The sequence below is a fragment of the Podarcis bocagei genome (assembly GCF_964188305.1).
Source record: "Podarcis bocagei genome assembly, chromosome: 12".
Taxonomy (NCBI): Eukaryota; Metazoa; Chordata; class Lepidosauria; order Squamata; family Lacertidae; genus Podarcis; species Podarcis bocagei.
In genome coordinates this window covers 6,659,287-6,683,040 of record NC_138137.1, presented here as the reverse complement: position 1 = coordinate 6,683,040, position 23,754 = coordinate 6,659,287, and the positions used below count along the sequence as shown (strand labels likewise).

Genomic DNA, 23,754 nt, shown 5'->3' with positions numbered 1-23,754 from the left:
ATATCAACCACCTCAGATATGCAGATGACACAACCTTGATGGCAGAAAGTGAAGAGGAATTAAAGAACCTTTTAATGAGGGTGAAAGAGGAGAGCGCAAAATATGGTCTGAAACTCAACATCAAAAAAACAAAGATCATGGCCACTGGGCCCATCACCTCCTGGCAAATAGAAGGGGAAGAAATGGAGGCAGTGAGAGATTTTACTTTCTTGGGCTCCATGATCAGTGCAGATGGTGACAGCAGTCACGAAATTAAAAGACGCCTGCTCCTTGGGAGAAAGGCGATGGCAAACCTAGACAACATCTTAAAAAGCAGAGACATCACCTTGCCAACAAAGGTCCGTATAGTAAAAGCCATGGTTTTCCCAATAGTGATGTATGGAAGTGAGAGCTGGACCATAAAGAAGGCTGATCGCCGAAGAATTGATGCTTTTGAATTATGGTGCTGGAGGAGACTCTTGAGAGTCCCATGGACTGCAAGAAGATCAAACCTCTCCATTCTGAAGGAAATCAGCCCTGAGCGCTCACTGGAAGGACAGATCGTGAAGCTGAGGCTCCAATACTTTGGCCACCTCATGAGAAGAGAAGACTCCCTGGAAAAGACCCTGATGTTGGGAAAGATGGAGGGCACAAGGAGAAGGGGACGACAGAGAATGAGATGGTTGGATGGTGTTCTTGAAGCTACCAGCATGAGTTTGATCAAACTGCGGGAGGCAGTGGAGGACAGAAGTGCCTGGCGTGCTCTGGTCCATGGGGTCACGAAGAGTTGGACACGACTAAACGACTAAACAACAACAACAAAATGTACAATTAATTAAGGATGAAGATCAGTAGGGGTAGCTGGAGAATACAGACCAGAAATTGGATATGAAAGTTAATAGTATACTTGAGGATCTCTTAAATGAAAATTAGGGGAATATGGAAATCACATATATTCACTGTGAATATGGAAAGACTGTAAATTAAACAGTAAGCAAAGGAAGGAGTTTATACAAAGAAGCAGTTCAGCAAGCAAATAAAGATAAAACTAAAAGTACCCAAAGCAATTACAAATTCAGAGGTATTCTCAAATGGAGAAAAAAGAAAAGCCAACAAATTATCTTAAAATATTATTTGAACTTCGACAATGGTTCAGCAGTAGTATTTTTTAAAAAACAGTTAACATAAAAGGAAAGTTAGCCAAAGAAACTCAATGAGCACAGCTTTACATTGAGGGTCCTTTAAGAAGCAGTTCCATGTGATATGAGCTCGTAGAAAATAAAAGAAGGGCAAATATTCATTTTAGTGACCCATCCAGATGCTTTATTCAAATGAAGAAGAAAAAATCAATAGCAGAATTTTTGAATATAAAATACACTATAAATAGAGAATTCCAATTAGATTTAATGTGTATCAGAAACAAATTGACCTGAAGAGGCTTGGTAGATTGATGGGACAGACGGGTGAAAAACCTTGCCTAAAAGCAAGCAGTCTCCTATGAGATTCCACATCTATACATAAGTAAAATTTTACCAATGGTGCATTCGGCTGCCAGATAGTTGATAAAGAACTATTTGCATCCATCAGCCTTTTATGTTCCAATACCCCAGAGGTTAGCTTGCTTTGTAGGGAAAGGTGTTCTTTATTCTGAATGGTGAAACGCCAGTATATTTAGCATGCTGAAATCAGTGGCCGCCTTGATCTTTGAACACTGCTACAATCTCATCGTTGGATGGATTTTCTTTTCCAAGAACATGAGGCCATTCACGAAGTATCTTCTTCCAGATGATTCTTGCTCCAAGGGCAGAAACAACCTGGAAGCAGTCAAAACAAAGGGGCAAGTTAGTACATCACTTTTGTTCCTTGCAAGGAAGAGCTTCATGTGCTATATTTGGGCACATTTACCGTATTTTTCGCTCTATAGGACGCACTTTTCCCCCTCCAAAAATTGAGGGGAAATGTGTGTGCGTCCTATGGAGCGAATGCAGGCTCCTTGGCTTCAGCGAAAGCAACGCAAAGCCTCCGAAGTGCTCCCTCCGCGCTCCGGAGGCTTCGCGTTGCTTTCGCTGAAGCCTGGAGAGCAAGAGGCGTCGGTGCGCACCGACCCCTCTCGCTCTCCAGGCTTCAGGGATAGCCCCCTGAAGCCTTCGGAGCACAGCGCGAGTTCCCGCTGCGTTCTGGAGGTTTCAGGTTTCTTTCGCTAAAGCCAGGAGAATCTTGCTCTCCCAGCTTCAGCAAAAGGAACCCGAAGCCTGAGGAGTGCAGCGGGAACTTGCGCTGCACTCGGAAGGCATCAGGGATAGCTGTGCGCAGCCCCTCCGGCAGGGAGAGGCTGCACGCGGCTATGGCTTCTTTAGCCCCACACAGCCTCTCCCTGCCGGAGGGGTTGCGCGCAGCTATGGCACAAGCCAAGACAGCGAGCGGGATGGATCCCGCTCGCTGTCTTGGCTTGTGCCATTAAAAGGTACCCCTGCCCGTACGGGCCAGTCTTGACAGACTCTAGGGTTGTGCGCCCATCTCACTTAAGAGGCCGGGGGCCAGCGCTGTCGGGAGACACTTCCGGGTCACGTGGCCAGCGTGATGAAGCTGCTCTGGCGAGCCGGCAACAGCGCAGCACACGGAAACGCCGTTTACCTTCCCGCTATTAAGCGGTACCTATTTACTTGCACTTAGGGTGCTTTCGAACTGCTAGGTGGGCAGGAGCTGGGACCGAAAGACGGGAGCTCACCCCGCCGCGGGGATTCGAACCACCGACCATACGATCGGCAAGCCCTAGGCACTGTGGTTTTACCCACAGCGCCACCCGCGTCCCGGATAGCCGCGCGCAACCCCTCCGGCAGGCTAAAGAGGAAGCCAAAACATCGAGCGGGATTCATCCCACTCACTGTCTTGGCTTGTGCCATTGCTGCGCAGAACCCCTCCGGCAGGTGCTGCTCTTTGGGGCGGGGGGGGGATAAGATCTTTTCCCCTTGATTTCCCCCTCTAAAAACTAGGTGCGCCCTATGGAGCGAAAAATATGGTAAGCTGCTAGTTGTGGCACAAAAATGTGGCCAGTAAAAACAAAACTTGGCACCACTAACATGGTCATGAAATTTAATACTTAACAGTCCCTGGTTCATGGAGATTTCTGTAACTATAACATTATGGGCTGCACATTGCTCAGTGAATCTTATTGTCAGAGCTGCTTCAAGATCCTAGCTCACAGAGGATCACGCTAGCCAGCGGTCATTAAGTAAAAGTCTTTATTGAATTACAGTTTCCATTCTCACGCTGCTGTCTGCAACTCTACGTCTACTAGCTAGATCGGCGAGGCTCCGTCTGAGTCTCCGCCCCGTGCGCACCAACTTAATATCCTAGCCTTGCTCCACCTTTTCCTCCTGACTGTCCTCCTCTGGGTCCCTCTACCCCCCGGGGCTTCTTCCTTCCGGGATTCTTCTGACGCTGACCCGGACCCTTCTGCCTCCTTGCGCCGGGCTTTAGGACCTGGTTCCCTTTCGGGGCTGCTCACTGCGCCGCCTTCCTCTGCATTTGAACTTGGCGCGCGCGCCCAACCTTCCACTTTCCTCTTAACCGTTTCTTCGCTCCCCGATGGAGGTGTGGCCACTCCTGACTCCTGCCCTCCCTCCTGTGGTGAGCTGCCAGCGCTTCCCCCCTGGCTCCTTTCCTCTTCCCTGCTTCCTGGCGGTGACGCTGGTCCCGATCTCCAGCTGCTCCCCCCTGAGTCTCCTCTGGCTCTATCTTCCTGGGGTGCCTCTCTAGATTCCCCTCTTGCCCTGGCCACTGGTGCTCCTTTCTGTGAATCCTCTGATTCACTGGAAAGACTGGGAGATCTCGGGTCGTCGTCATCACTCATCCTTTCCTCTGTCTCCTCCCCTTCGCTCTCTGTTTCCTCCCTTGCCCGTGCCTCTGCACCTAAACCCCTGACATCCATCCCCCCCTCGAAGCCCCCCAGTCCCCCCTCCCCTCCTTCCGGTGCTGGAGCTGGGGGCTGCTGTTGCAAAGGGACGAACGTCGGATATCGGTCGCTTCCCGTGGCAGGCCTCCATCGGAACTCTTCCGGGTCTTCCTCCCTGCTCTCGTTGACGACAGTCACCTCCTCTTCCATCTCTGTGCCGCCGTGCTCGAAACCAGGGTCGTCCCCGAAAATGTCCATGTCCGTCTCTCCCGCACTTCCTCCAGGCGGCGTTGCTCGGCCGGAACAGTCCAGCCACTTCCTGCGGAACTGCTCCTCCGGCCTATCGTCCCACCAATACGAGGGTTCTGAGACAGATCCCGAGGGTGACCCCTCCGGGGAACGGACGTCTCGTGTCGGTTCCTCGTCCGAGTCGAACCCCCTGAACGTGCTGTCCGAAAGCGTGGGCGTGAAAAGCCAGTCGTCGAAAAAGTCCGCTGGCATAGGTCTATGTGGGAAGAGGGCATGAAACTCGTCTTTGAGCAGAGGTTCGTCTAAAGCGTAGCCCGGCACCCAGCTGTTCGCACTGGCCGGGGTGCCCTCCCTGGCGAGAAAGTATTCTACTCCCTCTTCCCCCCATCTGGAGTCCAAAATCTCCGTGACTTCGTTGATGCGCTCCTCCTGTGCCACTCCCGCGTGCCCCGTTCCTTCTCTGAGCGGACTCGGCGCCGTTCCGGGTTCCTGGAACCTGTGCGGTGCCTTGTAGGGAGTGAGCACCGATCTGTGGAACACCGGATGCATTCTGGAACCCTCCGGAAGCGCCAGCCTGAAAGCCACCGGGTTGACCTGCTCTTCGACTTGGTAGGGCCCCAGTTGTTTATGCCCTAGTTTCTTCTTGGCCAACGACCTGGCCGGCACTGCGTGGGCTGCTAACCAGACCCAGTCTCCCACGTGGAGCTCTTCGCCAACCCTTCTGTGTTTGTCCGCTTGTACCTTGTATGCGTGTTTAGCCAGCTCCAGGTGGCGCCGCAGCTGATCGTGGACTTCCTGCAGCTCCGACGCGAACGCATCTGCTGACTGCGGCTCCCCTTCTCCCCTGCATTCCAGTCCCGGGAAGGTTCTAGGGTGCCGCCCGTTGTTGGCGAAGAACGGCGTGACGCCCGTGGATACGTGCTTCGTGTTGTTGTAGGCAAACTCTGCAAGCGGCAGGTAATCCACCCACGTCGCAGGCTGTTGGTTCGCATAACATCTCAGGTACTGCTGCATGATGGCATTGGCTCGCTCCGCTTGCCCGTTGGTCTGCGGGTGTCTCGCCGACGCCAGATTGATCTTGACGTTTAGGAAGCCCATCAGCTTCTGCCAGAAGTTCGAGATGAACTGCCGCCCGCGGTCGGACAGAATAGACCGTGGCAGACCGTGAACCTTGAACACGTGGTCTATGAACAGTTTGGCGGTTTGCTCTGCCGTGGCCACCTTAGCACACGGAATGAAATGCGCCATCTTGGAGAACAGGTCCACCACCACCAACACTGCCGTCTTGCCCCTTGAGCTGGGCAGATCCGTGACAAAGTCCAGAGCCACCCTTTCCCAAGGTTCGACCGGAGTTTGCAGCGGCTCCAACAGTCCAGCCGGCGGTTTGTGCACCGTCTTTGCCCTCTGGCAAGTGTCACACCTCGCCACGTAGTCTGCGACCTCCCTTCTCATTCCAGGCCACCAGAAATCCCTGGCTACTAATTCCACCGTCTTCTCCTTGCCAAAGTGCCCGGCCGTGGGTGCGTCGTGCAGCTGCTGTAGCACCTTGGCTCGAAGTTCGTCACCCGGCACGTAGATGGCCCCTTTACGGATGAGCAATCCATCTCGTAGCTGGAAACCGTCGGCCGCTGCCTTGCCCCCTCGCACCTCTGCCATCTTCGTTTGTGCGAAGGAGTCCCCCTGCAACGCTCGCCGCACCGCCTCTAGGTCCACGGTCGCCGCGGCGCACGCCCACACTGTCGGTGCAAAGATGTGCATGGCGGCCGCTGGTGTTGCGTCCTCCAGATACTGTGGCTTGCGGGAGAGAGCGTCTGCCATGATGTTGGTGTCCCCCGGGACATACTCTATTCGGAAGTCGAAGTCCGCAAAGAACTCAGCCCAACGTATCTGCCTCTGGTTCAGGAACTGTGCCGTGCGCCAGTGTTCCAGATTCTTGTGGTCCGTGCAAACCTGCACCGTGTGCTTGGCGCCGATCAGAAAGTGCCTCCACGCCTTGAACGCTGCATGAATGGCCAGCAACTCCCTGTCCCATATGGTGTAGTTCTGCTCGGACTTGCTGAGCTTCCTGGAGTAAAACGCTCCCGGCCGCCACACGCCCTGCTGGTCCTTCTGCAGCAGGACCGCCCCCACTGCTCTGTCCGAAGCGTCTGTCTCCACCCTCATCGGCATGCTGGGGTTGACATGAAGCAGCTGCTCTTCCGACGCGAAGAGACGCTTGAGGGCCTGAAAGGACTGCTCCGCCTGCTCTGTCCAGATGAACTTCTTCTTCTTGGAGCTAAGGGTGTCAGTGATGGCCGCCGTCTGCATCGCGAAGCCCTTGATAAACTTGCGATAGAAGTTCGCAAAGCCGACAAACCGTTGGACCTCCTTCCGGTTGCGTGGGCTCTTCCAATCCAACACTGCTCGAACCTTGGCGCTGTCCATGGCGAGCCCCTTGTCAGACAGCTTGTAGCCCAGAAAATCCACCTCCGGCACGTCAAATTGGCACTTCTCCAGCTTGGCGTAGAGCCTGTGTTGCTTTAGCCTGCCCAGCACTTCCTTGACGTGCTTGTCATGTTCTTGCTGCGACTCCGAAAAGATCAGGATGTCATCCAAGAAACAGACGCACGTCTTGTAGAGAAGTCCCGCCAACACGTGATGCATAAATGCTTGAAAAACGTGAGCGCCATTTTGCAGTCCAAAAGGCATAACTCTGTATTCGTAGGTACCCAGTGGCGTGAACATGGCTGTCTTCCACTCATCACCCTCCCGCATGCGAATGAGGTTGTACGCCCCCCGCAGGTCCAACTTGGTGAACACCTTTCCCTTCCGTACCTTCGCCAGGAGGTCGTCGATGCGGGGCATGGGGAAGTCCGACGGCTTGGTCACACTGTTCAAAATCCTGTAATCCACTACGAGTCTTTTTTGGGGCGTGTCTCGCTTCTTAACAAAGAATACAGGACTGCCCCCCGCTGCCTTAGACTCTCGGATGAAACCGCGCTCCAAATTATGATCGATGAAGTCTTTGAGTTCCTGCAGTTCGTCCTCAGACATGGAATACAGCTTCCCTTTAGGCAGCGCCGCCCCCGGCAGCAGGTCAATTTTGCAGTCATATGGTCTGTGAGGGGGTAGTCTGTCCGCCTCCTTCTCGCAGAAAACTTCCAGAAATTCTGCGTACTTGTGGGGAATCGCTTGCAGCGTGCCTAGCAGCAGCTGTGACTCCTCTTCCTCTCCTTCCTGCCTGGGTACGATGCAGTGTTCAGCACAAAAGGAAGAGCCGAAAACCAGCTGCCTCTGGAACCAAGCCATCGTTGGGCTGTGCTTGTCCAGCCAACTCATGCCCAATACAATGGGCGTGTCAGACAGTTGAGTGACGTTGAAGCTGATGACTTCCCTGTGATTTCCAAGTCGCATCACCATTGGTGGCGTCTGCTTCACCACTTGCCCCCCTAGCAGCTCCCTGCCATCCACAGTGACAACCTGCAGGGGCAGTGTGGCCGGCAGCAACTGCACAGCGTGCCTGTCGACAAATTCCTGCCCTATAAAGTCCGCGTTGCTGCCGGAGTCGATGGTGATTGGCACGTCCATGGTGATTCCAGTGGGCAGCTGGAGAGATGCTGTGAGCCTCACTACTGGTTTGGGCGGGAGGGGGTTCACTGGCTGTAAAATCTCTGGGGACTGCGTCACTGACACGTCTGGCTGGGCCCCAGTGCCTCTTCCTCCAGCCAGACATCGTCGTTTCCCTGCTGTGGTCCTCCCTGCTGCGTTGCTGCAGTCACCATTGCTGAGGCTGCAGTAAGCTTGTGGGGCCTCTGGGGACACTCTTTCGCCATATGCCCTGGCTGCTCACAGACGTAACACTTCCTGGTCCCTCTAGGAGGCTTCGCCTTCACTGCTGCCGGTGCTAGGGCTCTGGTTGCTGACTGAGCCCTTGCACCTCCAACCTCCATAGGTTCGGCTCCTCCTCCTGGCGGAGGCGTGGATTGCGCCCGTGCTGCTTCTCTGGGAAAGAAGGAGGGGCCCCCGGCTGGTTCGCGCCCTCCACGTCCTTCGTCCTTGCTCCACGGACGTCCTTCCAGCCTCACCCCCACAGCCAGTGCCCTCTGAACGACCTCCTGGGTGGTTCGGGGTCTCTCCCCCCTCGCTATCTCATCTTTAATCGAGTTGTGCAGTCCCTCCCAAAAGAGGTCTCTTACAGGAGCCGAATCTCTGTCCCATTCCAGGGCGCTGACCAAGGCGAAAAAGCGGGCATGATACTGTCTGACGCTGGCCCTCCCTTGTCTCAGCCCATGCACCTCCTTCCGTGCAAGATCAATGTCAATACTTGATAAGAAACACCCATCCATCGCTTTAATAAAGGCATCCGCATTCTGGAGCGCCGGATCGTTATCTCTCCATAAATTGCGCAACCATGCTTTCGCCTCCCCATGCAGATGGGACATGATGAACCCCACTCTCTCCTGTTCATCTCTAAAGTCTTTATGCAACAGTTGCAGTGCGCACAGTACGTCGGCTCTAAAGTTGGGATACTGTTGCAGGTTCCCATCGAAGTGAGAGAGCAGTCCGCCTGTCCGTCTCGCCAACCCAATTCCCTCCTGCCGGGGTGTTTGCTTTGCCAGTACGTCTAACCTGACCTGGAGATCCCTGCAGGCGGCAGCTGCCTCGTCCTCTCTCTTCCTGGATGCGAGAACCTCGGCGTTCAGTTGTGCCACTGCTTTTCTGAGGTCCTCTATCTGCTGCTCAGCCGTCATGTCTCCTGCCGTTCGTGAGCTCGCTAGTGGGCGCCTGTTTCTCTCCCCTCCTCGAGGCTGCAGATGCCCACAATATGGAGACGGAGCCTACTGTCAGAGCTGCTTCAAGATCCTAGCTCACAGAGGATCACGCTAGCCAGCGGTCATTAAGTAAAAGTCTTTATTGAATTACAGTTTCCATTCTCACGCTGCTGTCTGCAACTCTACGTCTACTAGCTAGATCGGCGAGGCTCCGTCTGAGTCTCCGCCCCGTGCGCACCAACTTAATATCCTAGCCTTGCTCCACCTTTTCCTCCTGACTGTCCTCCTCTGGGTCCCTCTACCCCCCGGGGCTTCTTCCTTCCGGGATTCTTCTGACGCTGACCCGGACCCTTCTGCCTCCTTGCGCCGGGCTTTAGGACCTGGTTCCCTTTCGGGGCTGCTCACTGCGCCGCCTTCCTCTGCATTTGAACTTGGCGCGCGCGCCCAACCTTCCACTTTCCTCTTAACCGTTTCTTCGCTCCCCGATGGAGGTGTGGCCACTCCTGACTCCTGCCCTCCCTCCTGTGGTGAGCTGCCAGCGCTTCCCCCCTGGCTCCTTTCCTCTTCCCTGCTTCCTGGCGGTGACGCTGGTCCCGATCTCCAGCTGCTCCCCCCTGAGTCTCCTCTGGCTCTATCTTCCTGGGGTGCCTCTCTAGATTCCCCTCTTGCCCTGGCCACTGGTGCTCCTTTCTGTGAATCCTCTGATTCACTGGAAAGACTGGGAGATCTCGGGTCGTCGTCATCACTCATCCTTTCCTCTGTCTCCTCCCCTTCGCTCTCTGTTTCCTCCCTTGCCCGTGCCTCTGCACCTAAACCCCTGACACTTATGTTTACCAAATGCCTGTTTCCTTAGATTTGTTTGGCTAATACAGGAACAATGCAAACCAAGTTTTCAGTGTATTCGGAGTGCAAAATTAGTTTGAAAGGAAAATTAGTCCCTGCCGCCTAGCATGCCTTTTACAACAGACTCTCCTATCTAGCTAATGTATGTTTTTACCTGATGTGTTTGACCCACAATTTTAACCTTTCATTTTTGCTATATTAAAGTTGATCTACTTTCATCTCAGAATTTCGCTGGGACTTCAACGACTATGTGACTAAAATTAATAAGAAAGCCAGCCTACATCAATGACACACGGAAACTGTTCAATGCACCTTTAACACATAGTTTTTAGTGATCTTAAACAGATTTCATGTCTTAAACTCCAGGAGATTTTTGTGTCAGGAGGCAAAACCAACATATGTGCATTTTTTCTTTATGAGGAGTGCTAATTTTGTCGCAGGTGCATTTGTTTGGGAGCTATAAGTAACCACTAAACAGGTATAATTCTAGCAAAATCAATTATTGTTTAATAGGAAAATATAATTTTATCTCACGGTTGCATTGTCCCCTGTGTAGGTGGAAAAGTCACATTAAATGGACTACATGGTATTTCAATCTCTTTTCCACCATTGGTAAATAAACATCTCCCTTTCCTGTATTTGAAAAATATACATCACAAATAGCTATTTTTGCCTTAACAGATTTAGCCTCACCACTTAAGACTGCAATTACAAACATGTTTACCTGAGAGTAAGTCCAAAGGAACTTACCTGTTAGTAAACACATATAGGATTCTACTCTATGAATAGGGAAAGAGACCAATTTCTGTTAATTTGGTTAATCTTGGCTTCCAGCTACTCAACAAATGTAGCAGTTTGGGTGGCTCAAAGTATAAAGAAGATGCTTTCATGAAGGTGATTTTCCTCAAGCAACTCTATAAACCAGGGGTCAGCAAACTTTCAGCAGGGGGCCAGTCCACTGTCCTTCAGAGCTTGTGGAGGGGCTGGACTATATTTTTTTTTTGGGGGGGGGTGAATGAATTCCTATGCCCCACAAATAACCCAGAGATGCATTTTAAATAAAAGCACACATTCTACTCGTGTAAAAACATGCTGATTCCCGGACCGTCCGCGGGCTGGATTTAGAAGGCAATTGGGCCGGATTCGGACCCCGGACCTTAGGTTGCCTACCCATGGTATAAGCTCTGGTATGGCAACCTGAGGTGCTCAGTGATCGATCAAAATAATAATAATAATAATTTATTATTTGTACCCCGCCCATCTGGCTGGGTTTCCCCAGCCACTCTGGGCGGCTTCCAACAAAGATGAAAAATACACTAAAATGTCACATATTAAAAACTTCCCTGAACAGGGCTGCCTTCAGATGTCTTCTGAATGTCAGGTAGTTTATCGCTTTTACATCTGATGGGAGAGCGTTCCACAACAAAAGAAGGACAACTGAAATTCACAGCACAATTTTATTTAAAAATGTGCTAACATGTCAACAGAAACTTCACCCTCTACGTAATTCTTACTTTCCCTTCCCAAGTTAAACTGAAATGCTGCTAGCTCTAGTTCCGCCCTACCATAGAGCTGCCTATATGACTAATTAAATGCTTTTCCAGGTTCACAGAGTTAGATGAGTGCTTCTTTTCAGCTCAGTCTTTTAAAATATGTAAATCACCGCATGAATTTTTCCAGCGTCGGGGTTTTCTGACAAATACATTTTGTCATTTGGAAGGAAAGGCCCTCCAGCTGTGTTCTCCTATCCTTATAAAGTGATTATAATTCTCAGAATAAACTCAGACTGGTCCGCTTGAGCCGGGTGTATTGCCTTAGAGCTTTCTGAAGCATATAAACATTTTGCTTTATTCGGTTGCGCTGAAATGCATGGCTATGTCAGCAATCAAGCCCTCAAAGCCAGCACTGCCCTTGAAGCTGCTCAGTTACTCAGCCTCCCCATAGCTTAGATTTGAGGGTTAAGGAAGAAAAGGATGAGGCTATTAAAAAAAGGGAAATATTTATTTTGTAAAAAAAACCCCAACCCAACAGGTGGGCTGGGGGGAGAAGGCTGTACAATCTTGCAAATAAGTCCCATATCTAAAAGCAATCCATCAAAGGACAGTATTAAGAATGGGCTTTCTAGGCATAATTTACTGAACAGCAGGTTTATTTTCTCCCAGATGCCAAGTGGTTCTGAAAATTTCACTCAACTTTAAATGGCATCAGTGCACAAGCCATTTATTTCTTCTGACGCAGACGACCCTTTCACACTTACTGTGAGCCGAGACGGAGCTGCTTGCACAAAGTGGGATCTCAGGTCACGTATCGGAATACAGGAACCATTTATGCAGGCCCAGTTTTGTGAGTCTTGCTTTCTCCCTCCCAATAGCAATAATAACCAATCATACATTGTTCCAATTGCATATACATTGTGTGCAGGTGCTAATTTCATGGGGGTTACATTCCGGGCCCCTGAAATCACGTAAAGTGGGGAGCACTCTCTAAACGCCCTCTCTGCCGCTCTCCCTTCAATCCATACCAAAAATACAGAATCCAAAAATATCCACAACTAGAACTGAAGCACTGGAGAAACATGCTGCTGCTGTGCCACCCCACACATTAGCTGTTAGGAGAGGAGGCTGAGCAGCGTAAACAAAGCACCACTGCATCTCTGGCCATTTAGGGGGCTTTTTCCACCCTAACTGATGGGCTCCAGGGAGGGTCTTATTTCTCAGGGCCATCAATTGGACGTAACGGGTGTGTATAAATGTAAAGGTACCCCTGACCGTTAGGTCCAGTTGCGGACGACTCTGGGGTTGTGGCGCTCATCTCGCTTTATTGGCCGATGAGCCGGCGTACAGCTTCCGGGTCATGTGGCCAGCATGACTAAGCCACTTCTGGTGAACCAGAGCAGCGCAGGGAAACACCGTTTACCTTCCCGCCAGAACAGTACCTATTTATCTACTTGCACTTTGGCGTGCTTTTGAACTGCTAGGTGGGCAGGAGCTGGGACCGAACAATGGGAGCTCACCCCATGACGCGGATTTGAACTGCCGACCTTCCGATCGGCAAGCCCTAGGCTCTGTGGTTTAGACCACAGCGCCACCCACGTCCAACAGGTGTGTATAGTCATATACAAAATGAAATAATGGGTTCCTTCATACCAAAGGAAAAGCAGAGATGGAAAAGGAGAGAGGCAGAGAAATGGTTGCAGCCAAGATAAAGGAGATAGATGATTGAATATTTTGTTGATATTTACTTATTCTTTATCCAACTGTTTGTTGGCGAAGAACACTGGCCTCAATTAAGTGGGAAAGGAACTCCACCTGCACGGTGCTCCTGAATTTGAACACTTGTGGGAAGATCCCACAGGGAAATGGCTCCCACACCACTAGGTAAATATGGGAGAAATGCTGGAAGAAAGTTTGTTTCCAAATTGTAGCCCACGTCTTTCAACATAACTTTTAAAATATAATCTTAATAAAGGAATTGGATGAATACTTAATTGCTTGAATCCCCAGCAGAGCACGCTTGTAACAGGCATACGATGTATTTATTAAACGGACTTCTATTAGTCTAATAGTTATTGCTAAGAATATTTTTTTAAAAAAATTCAGCATTCTTTCTGTATTCTTTTGAGGGGCATGACAATTAAAGTGGTATTAACTGTCTATATGGAATAGGAACATATATGCAAATGAGACAAAAGCCACCAAAGAAAGGTATCTGTGTTCAGTGTATTTACAAATATGCTGAGGTTTCAGTAGGGACTGAGGACTAATGTGCTAAATGTTTCACCAAAGGGGGTTTTGAGGAGGGGTTTGAACAATGTAAGAGGTGGTATTGTGAAGGTGTTCTACGAGAGAGCACCAGGTTTAAGCAGCAGCAAGAGAGAAAAGGGTGGAAGTGACTGAGGGAGCAGGAAAACTTAGGTATGAACTTGCAGAGCTTTCAGTCAGTGGAACGAAAATAGAGATCACCCATTTCCCATACTATTCCAGAAGCCTGCTAACCTTCTGGAGCAGATTTTGGCGGGGTGAAGGAGAAAAGAATATCCTCAAATGTTGCCTTGATTTCTGTCCCTCTATTGTTAAGATTCCATTGGATAAAAGAGCAGAGGGACACTGCAAGAAGCCAAGTTACAGGGAACCAGGCAGGGGGCCTTCTCGGTAGTGGCACCCGCCCTGTGGAACACCCTTCCCATCAGATGTCAAGGCAATAACAACTATTTTACTTTTAAAAGACAACTGAAGGCAGCTCTGTTTAGGGAAGCTTTTAATGTTTAATAGGTTATTGTATTTTAATATTCCGTTGGAAGCCGCCCAGAGTGGCTGAAGAAACCTAGCCAGATGGGTGGGGTATAAATAATAAATTATTATTATTATTACTACTACTACTACTAACTGGATATAATACCTCGAGATCACTGAGGGTGGCAGAGCTAGAGGAGCAATAGTCTTGGGCAAGGATCTGTTGGAGTACAAGAAGAGAGAAATGAATGAGGGCAAGGTCAGGGAGGGCTTAGCAGGTAACAGCGCAGGTTTTGTGCTGAATCTGGCAGAGGCAAGGAGCCAACGCAGGAGGTTAAGGAAGGGTGCCACGTAGTCAGAGCAAATTACTTTGGCAGCAAAGTTCCGGGGAGAGATGAGGGGGCTGAGATGCAGCAAAGGAAGGCCAGAGAGGAGAAGTCATTAAGGCAGGCGGTGATCAGAACGTTGACTAAAATTTTGCGTCAAGAGAGGGAGGTTTATGTCTTTGCAATCCTGTAAGAGGAGACGCAACCTGACTTAGCGACAGATTGAATATAGGAAGCAAATGAGAAAGGGGGTCAAATATAAAGCCAAGCTTGTGTGCTTGCTTAATATGGTGAATGGCGATGTTATAAATGAATACTGAAGAGGCTTGCTGGGAAAGAGAAGAGCACCAGCCTTGGACATAGTGAGCTTGAGGCAGAAATATCAGACAGGAAATTTAAAATGCAAAAATGGATGTGGGGAAGATTATGGGGCACAGAAATGTCAGGGCTAGTTCAGATGCAGGTCAGCACTCTAACGCAGAGACGAACAGGGAATTTAATTCTTTATTCAAGAAAACAGCAAAGAGTGCAGAGAAGCCTCAAGGCCGGACCAGCTTCCATATGACACCTGCCAGGAAGTTCCTGCTTCCCACTTCTGCTCAGTCCTCCAGAGGTTGCCCACATAGGCATCAACTATGGTGGGAGGGAGCCCTTCCTCATTGTTCTGCCACATGCATAGCTCTTCGTGTCCTTGGAGATAAGGGAGGGCGGGAGCCTAGCAGTAGGACAGGCAAGCTGTTGGGAAGCTTCATGTGCGGAGTCTGAACTGCTTTCTGCTCTTGGCTTTTGCCTCTCACTCACACCTGTTGCTTTTTCAGCAGACAACCATCCTCTGCTCAATAGTACCCACCCCCCCAAAGTTGATGAGCATTGCCATTCAAATGTTGTCCGTGTGCCATGTCATGTGATCATGCAGGGCGGGGCTTACCTGGCTCCCCAATATTTTATTCAAGTTGGCACCCCTGCTCTGTCTTCAGTGTCCACCCCCATGCTCTTAATCTTCCTCCTCTGAGGCTTCCCCAGGAGGTTGGCCGGCTGGTGCTCCTCCCGCCTCCATTCATCCAGCCAGTCCCTGACAAGAGGTTATGTTATTGTCCTCATAACCACCTAGGATTCTCACCCATCCATAAGGTCTGGGTCTGGGCAGGGTTATGCCAATTCAAAAAGACAGTATAAAAATTATGAGGGACTGGGCAGAGGAGGAGTGGTAGAGACCACCTCCCCATCCTGACCCTTCCAGGGAGGAGGAAGAGGAAGACAGTATAGATAATGACAATAATAATAATAATAATAATAATAATAATAATAATAATAATAATATATTATTTGTACTCTGCCCATCTGGCTGGGTTTCCCCAGCCACTCTGGGTGGCTTCCAACAAGGATTAAAAATACATTAAAATGTCACACATTAAAAACTCCCCTGAACAGGGCTGCCTTCAGATGTCTTCTAAATGTCAGGTAGTTGTTTATCTCTTGGACATCTGGTGGGAGGGCGTTCCACAGGGCGGGTGCCACTACCGAGAAGGCCCTCTGCTTCTTGCAGTGAGGGAACCGCCAGAAGGCCCTCAGCGCTGGACCTCAGCGTCCGGGCAGAATGATGGGGGTGGAGACGCTCCTTCAGGTATACTGGACTGAGGCCGTTTAGGGCTTTAAAGGTCAGCACCAACACTTTGAATTGTACAACAGGGCTTTGAGGGAGGTCACAGCTCAGAGGCAGATGAGGGGGAAAGTTGGGAAATTGTGGGAGAGCCAGAGCAGCCGACTGACATGTCATTCGAAAGCATTCCAGACCCTCCATCTCCTAGAACCTGGCGAGCCTTAAAAGTAGGAGAGCAAAGAGCTCAAAGACAGAAGGCACGTAGCAGCACCCGTGGAGGAGATGATGAGGATGACGAATGAGGGAGATACAGGGGGTGGAGATTCACTCGGGACAACGGCATTATCCAAGAAGCTGGGTTCTATAGCCTCTCTCTGGAAAGACTGAAGTAAAAAAGGACAGTATGAAACTTTTCTTTGTCTTTATCCTTTCCTGGGCCACCAGCTGGGAGCCTCTGACAGCATCCTGACAGAAATGCATTTAGAAAAAATAGTCAAATGGGTTCTAATGTAGAATGTCAAATGTTGGGGTAGAGAGGCGTTATCTTCAATGTAAAGGTGATGTTGAAAGATGGGCTTGATGAAGTCAGAATGTGGGAGAAGCCAAATAAGAGTTCCTTTGTCTGAAGACAGAAAGAGGTTGTGGTACATCCAGAATGCCCTTGATGACCCTCCCCCCCATTCCCCTGAGAATCCACATTTCTCATTATTGTGCCTTTTGCCTCCTATTCCTACCCACCGCCTTTCTCTGCTACTTACCTGGTTAGGATGAAATCCATCCACAGGTTCTATTAGCTGCCAGGCCTTTCCTCCAGACTTCTGCCACAACTCAGCAACTGTAAATGAGATAATCACAGCAGATTATGCATGGCACGTATAAGCGCCACATCCACTTCACCCAGCCTCACAGGCAGTATTTTTAGCAGATGAGTTGTGCACATGAAGATTATGATGATTTATGAAACATTGTCAGAGCCAATACTGCATCCAATCCCCTTTCCTTCTAGGCGGCATTTAAGCCTTTCCAAGATATTTATGCAAGGTAAACTCTTGGAGCATAAATGCTGGCAGAAGAACACACATTCCGTTCCAAGTAAGAATGAGGCAAAGGTACAAAATACGTAAACTTAATTCTGATTGAACACATTCCGTCTCCTATTCTTCAGCTCCCTCTTCCACAAAATCAAAATTCAAGGTCACTGCTTTCTGGAAACAAAATGGACAGTTGTGGCTATATACGGGCTTGGATCCGAACCATTTTCATTACTGCATACGACTGGTCCAAACGGTCAAATGTTGCGATGAGGTTCAGATATGCCAAGCCTCATGCCAAAGGTCTCAAACTCTTGGGACATCATGCCTTACTCTGGGCAACCTTCCAAATCCCCCGTCTCTGTTCACACTTCAGAGCGGGGGGAAGGACAGTTTTCTTGCATTGCCAATGTCCCTATAATGTTTCTTACTGGTCCCAGAAGTTTTGCATGGGCTAGCCCTCTGCAGCCTGTATAAAAGGTAAAGGTAAAGGGACCCCTGACAATTAAGTCCACTCAGAAATGACTGGGGTTGCGGTGCTCATCTCGCTTTACTGGCCGAGGTAGCCGGCATTTGTCCGCAGACAGTTTTTCCAGATCATGTGGCCAGCATGACTAAGCCACTTCTGGAGAACCAGAGCAGCGCCCAGAAATGCCATTTACCTTCCCGCCGGAGAGGTACCTATTTATCTACTTGCACTTCATGCTTTCGAACTGCTAGGTTGGCAGGAGCAGAGACCGAGCAACGGGAGCTCACCCCGTTGCAGGGATTCGAACGCCAACCTTCTGATCGGCAAGTCCTAGGCTCTGTGGTTTAGACCACAGCGCCACCCGTGTCCCTTCAAATCCCAAATAATCAAAATCCTACCATTTATTAATTTCCAAGGTGGTTTTTTTTTGGGGGGGGGAGACCTATAACAATACTCTCACAAACTCACAACTACCATCATTTTCAGTCTGCTATGCCTCTACCTGAATACATCAGATTTCTTGCATGTGAACAAACACATATGACACCCCGCTCTGTGATCTAGATTTTAAAAAACACTTTCCGTGTTGGGAGTTTAAGTGGGTTAAAGGAACTATGACAGAAGCTCACTGTGTGCTCACACATTCTTTTTTCCTCACTTTCCACTTTTTCAGGTTTTTAAGCGCTACAAGAGTCTGTGAGCAGCACTGTTAAGAGGAAGGCATTTCTATAGCAGGAATGAGCTTCACGGGGGACTTAAGAAACAGTTTAAAATTCTGTGTGAGGCCTAATCCACAACGAAACTAGTGCCAGGGCTCTCAAACTCCAAAAATTAGGACGTCACCCAAAGCCGGAGGGGTGGAGGGAGAGATTGCAATAGATGCTGAATATTTAATAATACTTTGAGACTCCAAAAAGGGGGTTGCACTAACTTTAGCAAAAAGAAAATGAAAAATAGGTCAGTGAAGAGAGCAGAGGCAGGCGAGAAGGGGAACTGACAAGTGATGCTTCCATTAAGCAGAAGCCTTTAATTGTAAACACGATTATGGGCCTGTGACAAGCATCCCCTAAGGTTGTGTTGCATTTTCTTTTGTTTGCCAACGTGAAAAGGTAAAGCCCACTGATTTCCCCACCCAACCCAGACTCAATATATTTGGCACTTCGAAGTCATTTGGCTCATCAGCAATCAGATAATGACTCTCATGAAACATTAAGAGGGTATTCAGAATGGTTTTGATTTAAGCGACGGATCCCTTAATAATTTATTGTAAGCGAAGAATAAGTGATTGCATAACTAAGTTTCTCCCTGTTAAGATGAATTTTAACAGGGAAAAATGTAAAGTATTGCACTTGGGCAAAAAAAATGAGAGGCACAAATACAAGATGGGTGACACCTGGCTTGAGAGCAGTACATGTGAAAAGGATCTAGGAGTCTTGGTTGACCACAAACTTGACATGAGCCAACAGTGTGACGCAGCAGCTAAAAAAGCCAATGCAATTCTGGGCTGCATCAATAGGAGTATAGCATATAGGTCAAGGGAAGCAATAGTGCCACTGTATTCTGCTCTGGTCAGACCTCACCTGGAGTACTGTGTCCAGTTCTGGGCACCACAGTTCAAGAAGGACACTGACAAACTGGAACGTGTCCAGAGGAGGGCAACCAAAATGGTCAAAGGCCTGGAAACGATGCCTTATGAGGAACGTCTAAGGGAGCTGGGCATGTTTAGCCTGGAGAAGAGGAGGTTAAGGGGTGATATGATAGCCATGTTCAAATATATAAAAGGATGTCACATAGAGGAGGGAGAAAGGTTGTTTTCTGCTGCTCCAGAGAAGCGGACACGGAGCAATGGATCCAAACTACAAGAAAGAAGATTCCACCTAAACATTAGGAAGAACTTCCTGACAGTAAGAGCTGTTCGACAGTGGAATTTGCTGCCAAGGAGTGTGGTGGAGTCTCCTTCTTTGGAGGTCTTTAAGCAGAGGCTTGACAACCATATGTCAGGAGTGCTCTGATGGTGTTTCCTGCTTGGCAGGGGGTTGGACTCGATGGCCCTTGTGGTCTCTTCCAACTCTATGATTCTATGATTCTATGATTCTAAGGAAAAGGAATGTTTAGGAAGCAAAGTCTGTAAGCCTCTTATGCCTGGATCCTGCAAGAAAGATCCACAAGCTGCTGTTTCCTTGCTGGGTTGTCACCCACATGAGTCGACTGAGAGCCAGATGCACATTCATGTAGCCAGTGGTCTACAGATTTTGGCTGGACTAGCCAACCATCCAAAATCTGTATTCTCCACCAACACTGTCCCTTCCTCAATGGAGGAATAGATTCGTGTTTTCGGCATCATGATGAGCCAGCCCACTCATGAGACAATGTGTGGTGACTGCTTCAGGCAGCAGGATCCACAGGGGCAGCAGATGTCAGTCTTTCTCTCCTCCCCCCTTCTTCCCTGGTGGGGAGGGGGGTGCGCCAAAATGTCTTGCGCTGGCCCTGGGAGAACACAAGGTCAGATCAGAATTCAGCCTCTGGACCAGCGGGGCTTCTGCTAGCAGAAAAAGTCACCCGGGTCCCCTCAATGGTTCTAGTAGTCCCTGTGGAAGCCTTCTCACCATTACTGCTGCTGATGGGGCTGAAACTAGCAAGGGGAGAGGGGAAGTAGGCTGGATCCAGCAAATGTTAAAATCTAAGCCAGGCTAGCTTCCTGTGTTGAGGAGATAGCCTGGGTCATGTGCCATTAAGGGAAACAAAGGAAAGAGGAGGTGGCAAATGGGTGGGGCCTGTCCCCCTCCTCATGGTTAGTTAGAAGGACGAAGCCACAAAGTAATGATGCAAAATTCTGTCTAAAATGTATAAATTGCTGCTTGAATGGCATTTGAAGGATGAAGAGGTTAAGTCGGTTATGATTCACTGGGCCAAAGATTTTGGGTATAATATACAGTTGAGTGATTGGGTGAAATTATGGAAGGAAGGTTTAAAATTTACTGCATGCAATGCCCTAAAAGAAAATGTGATGAAAATGATGTATAGATGGTATATTACACCTGTTAAGTTAGCGAAAAAGTATATAGTAATAAATGTTGGAAATGTAAAGAAAAAGAGGGAACATTTTATCACATGTGGTGGGAATGTAAAAAGGTGAAATGCTTCTGGGTGGGAGATGATATATAATGAGCTGGAAAAAATGTTGAAATATACATTTATAAAGAAACCAGAATCATTTCTATTGGGCATTGTGGGGAGTGATATAAATAGAAAGGAACGAAAGCTCTTTTTATATGCAATAACAGCAGCAAGAATATTATTGGCCCAAAAAGGGAAGCAAGAAGAGTTACCATCGATTGAAGAATGGAGGATGAAGTTAATAGACTATGCAGAATTAGATAAACTAACAGGAAGGATTTGAAACCGGCGAGACCAGAAATTCACGGACGATTGGAGTAAATTTACGTACTATTTGAAAAGTAATTGTGAAGAACAGACGACATTTGTAGGGTTACAAGAAGTTTTGTGAAGAGTATTATTAGAAGTATTGTAAAAATGGATAAGGGGGAGGATGATTTGTTAAGAGATGTAAAGGCAATATAACGCTAAGAAATGCATAAGAAGTGGTTAAAACGGTGGATCATCAGAGGTGCTGATGGAAGTCCGAAAAGATTGTATAAGTGATAAGTTTGTGGTACATTTTATAATTTATATGTTAAAATTAATAAAAAATATTATACCAAAAAATAGAAGGACGAAGCCACAAAGTTGAAAGTTGCAGTGATGTGAGCTAGTAGCAAAGCAGCAAGCTTGAGAGCGATTGATTTCTGTGGCTGTGGAAGAAGCAAGACCCTCCTGGGGTGTGGATGCCGCGAGCTCCTCCATCGCAGGCTCAGGTTGTATAGATATGTAAATAAAGACACCACAGTCTCTGCTGTCCCTCATTCCCAAAGGAAACACAAACCCGGGGTAAGCGCGTGGAACCCATGGAATCTCGCACCGCTCTGAGATTGGGGTGGTCTGTTGTTGCTGGGTCCACCCCCCAACTGTCACCTCCTAGAGCCCTGTGGCCCTGCTTGCCTCTCTTTTCTGTCACTGCTTGCACATCGGTGCTCTCTGAGCATGCAGGAGAGAGAAGGCAGGGCCACATCCTCCAGCTACCTTGTTTCTGGGAAACACAGCCAGATGGGTGGGGTATAAATAAATTATTATTATTATTATTATTATTACTATTAATTTTTATTTATATCCCACCCTCCACAGCCGAAGCCGAGCTCAGAGCGGCTAACAACAATACAACATTCTAAAATCATTTCATTATAAAATTAATTCAAATCAAATTAATGGCAACCATTGGGCTAGTGTTCTGTGATGATTGCCTAAGGAGGGGGTCAGGCTGTGCCTTGGCCAAAGGCTTGGTGGAACAGCTCTATCTTGCAGGCCCTGCAGAAAGATGTCAAGTCCCGCAGGGCCCTAGTCTCTTGTGACAGAGCATTCCACCAGATCGGAGCCACAGCCGAAAAAGCCCTGGCTCTGGTTGAGGCCAGCCTAACCTCTCTGTGGCCTAGGACCTCCAAGATGTTTTTGTTTGAAGACCATAAGTTCCTCTGTGGGACATACCAGGAGAGGCGGTCCCGTAGGTACGAGGGTCCTGGGCCGTATGATGATGATGATTTTATTAGTAGTAGTAGTTATCAATCTTGGGCAAGTGAATGGAGTGCAGCAACAGCAGGTTGTCCCATTCAGGGATTGGGGGCCCCACTGACTGCACCTTTCCCAAGTCCCACCCCCCAGCACCCAACCCCAGGGGCGTCCTTAGGGAAACGAACAATTGGTATTTGTCTTTTGGACTGGTAGGCATCACTCCTCCCATCTAGCGATATCTATTGAGTGGTTCTTTATTACGCTCCTCTATAAAAGCTTACCTTCCTTCAGTGGGTAATCCATGTAGAAAACGTCAAAATTGGCATATTTCTCGGATTTTGCCAGCTCCTTCAGGACACTGGAAAGCTGTAAGGCTCTCTGGAGAGTGTCAGGAATCCACAAGAAACATACGCGTGAATTGTTTTATTGCTACGAGAACTCTTACCCCTCTCTGATTGCCAAGAGTCCAGAGCACCTTACAGTAATATGCACAATAAAACAACATGAAAGCTTTGTGTGGCCACACTGCTTTCAGCTTCTGTGCACAAAAACAAGTGTGAAATTAAATCTTGCTTACAACCTTGACCAAAACAGTATTAAGATATTGACACAGTATATAGAGCAACATTCCCCTGCAAGGTTCAGAGCTTCACAACCAAGGTATGCATTCAATGCCAGCCTAAGCCATTTCCAGTCGGTAGAAAGACAATTCCCTCTTGGAGCTGCAAAACTGCTTGAGCGAAAGGACCCTCAAGTGCCACTTTTTGTCAAACTCATTTATAACTGATTCAGATGTCCCAGACCTCACCTGGAGTACTGTGTCCAGTTCTGGGCACCACAGTTCAAGAAGGACACTGACAAACTGGAACGTGTCCAGAGGAGGGCAACCAAAATGGTCAAAGGCCTGGAAACGATGCCTTATGAGGAACGGCTAAGGGAGCTGGGCATGTTTAGCCTGGAGAAGAGGAGGTTAAGGGGTGATATGATAGCCATGTTCAAATATATAAAAGGATGTCACATAGAGGAGGGAGAAAGGTTGTTTTCTGCTGCTCCAGAGAAGCGGACACGGAGCAATGGATCCAAACTACAAGAAAGAAGATTCCACCTAAACATTAGGAAGAACTTCCTGACAGTAAGAGCTGTTCAACAGTGGAATTTGCTGCCAAGGAGTGTGATGGAGTCTCCTTCTTTGGAGGTCTTTAAGCAGAGGCTTGACGACCATATGTCAGGAGTGCTCTGATGGTGTTTCCTGCTTGGCAGGGGGTTGGACTCAATGGCCCTTGTGGTCTCTTCCAACTCTATGATTCTATGATTCTAAGACAGCACAAACTACAGCTCTTCCTCATGACTGAGCTGCTTCAGACATCATGGGGAGGGGGAGTGCCTGCTTGCAAGCCCCTCCAAGCCAAGACTCCCTTGCATGTAGAAAGCTAGCACAACAGGGAAAATATTACGCTAGAAGCACTTGATACCTATACAGGTAAAAATGTTGATTCAAAGCAAGGCTGTCCCATAAAATGTCTATTAGCTTGTGCCCAACCTTGAAGATTTAAGTGAGATATTACTCTGGGAAAGAACAAGAACTGGCAGGCTATTTTGCTGGCATTTGAACCCCATGTACATTAAGCAGATTGTTTAAATATATAAGAAACTGAATCTGATCTGAGCATATTGTACTGAAGCAGAACAAGACAAGCCCTTGGTGATATTAGGAGTCCAGATTTCTTCACTAAAACAGTGATATAAAATATCCTGC

General features: G+C 48.6%; 1 protein-coding gene across 3 annotated transcripts in view; it reads right to left on the bottom strand.

Annotated features, from left to right (window-relative positions):
- Positions 1 to 1,365: 1,365 nt before the first annotated feature.
- The window catches only part of AOAH (acyloxyacyl hydrolase), a 120,410-nt gene continuing 98,021 nt past the window's right edge, over positions 1,366 to 23,754 (bottom strand). For all 3 annotated transcript variants that reach the window (XM_081165173.1, XM_081165172.1, XM_081165174.1), the window contains 3 exons: positions 22,280 to 22,376; positions 16,634 to 16,710; positions 1,366 to 1,793 (listed from right to left, as the gene is read on the bottom strand). In XM_081165173.1, coding sequence (XP_081021299.1) covers positions 1,665 to 1,793; positions 16,634 to 16,710; positions 22,280 to 22,376 — 303 coding nt within the window. In that variant the 3' untranslated portion in view covers positions 1,366 to 1,664. The remainder of the gene's footprint in view (positions 1,794 to 16,633; positions 16,711 to 22,279; positions 22,377 to 23,754) is intronic.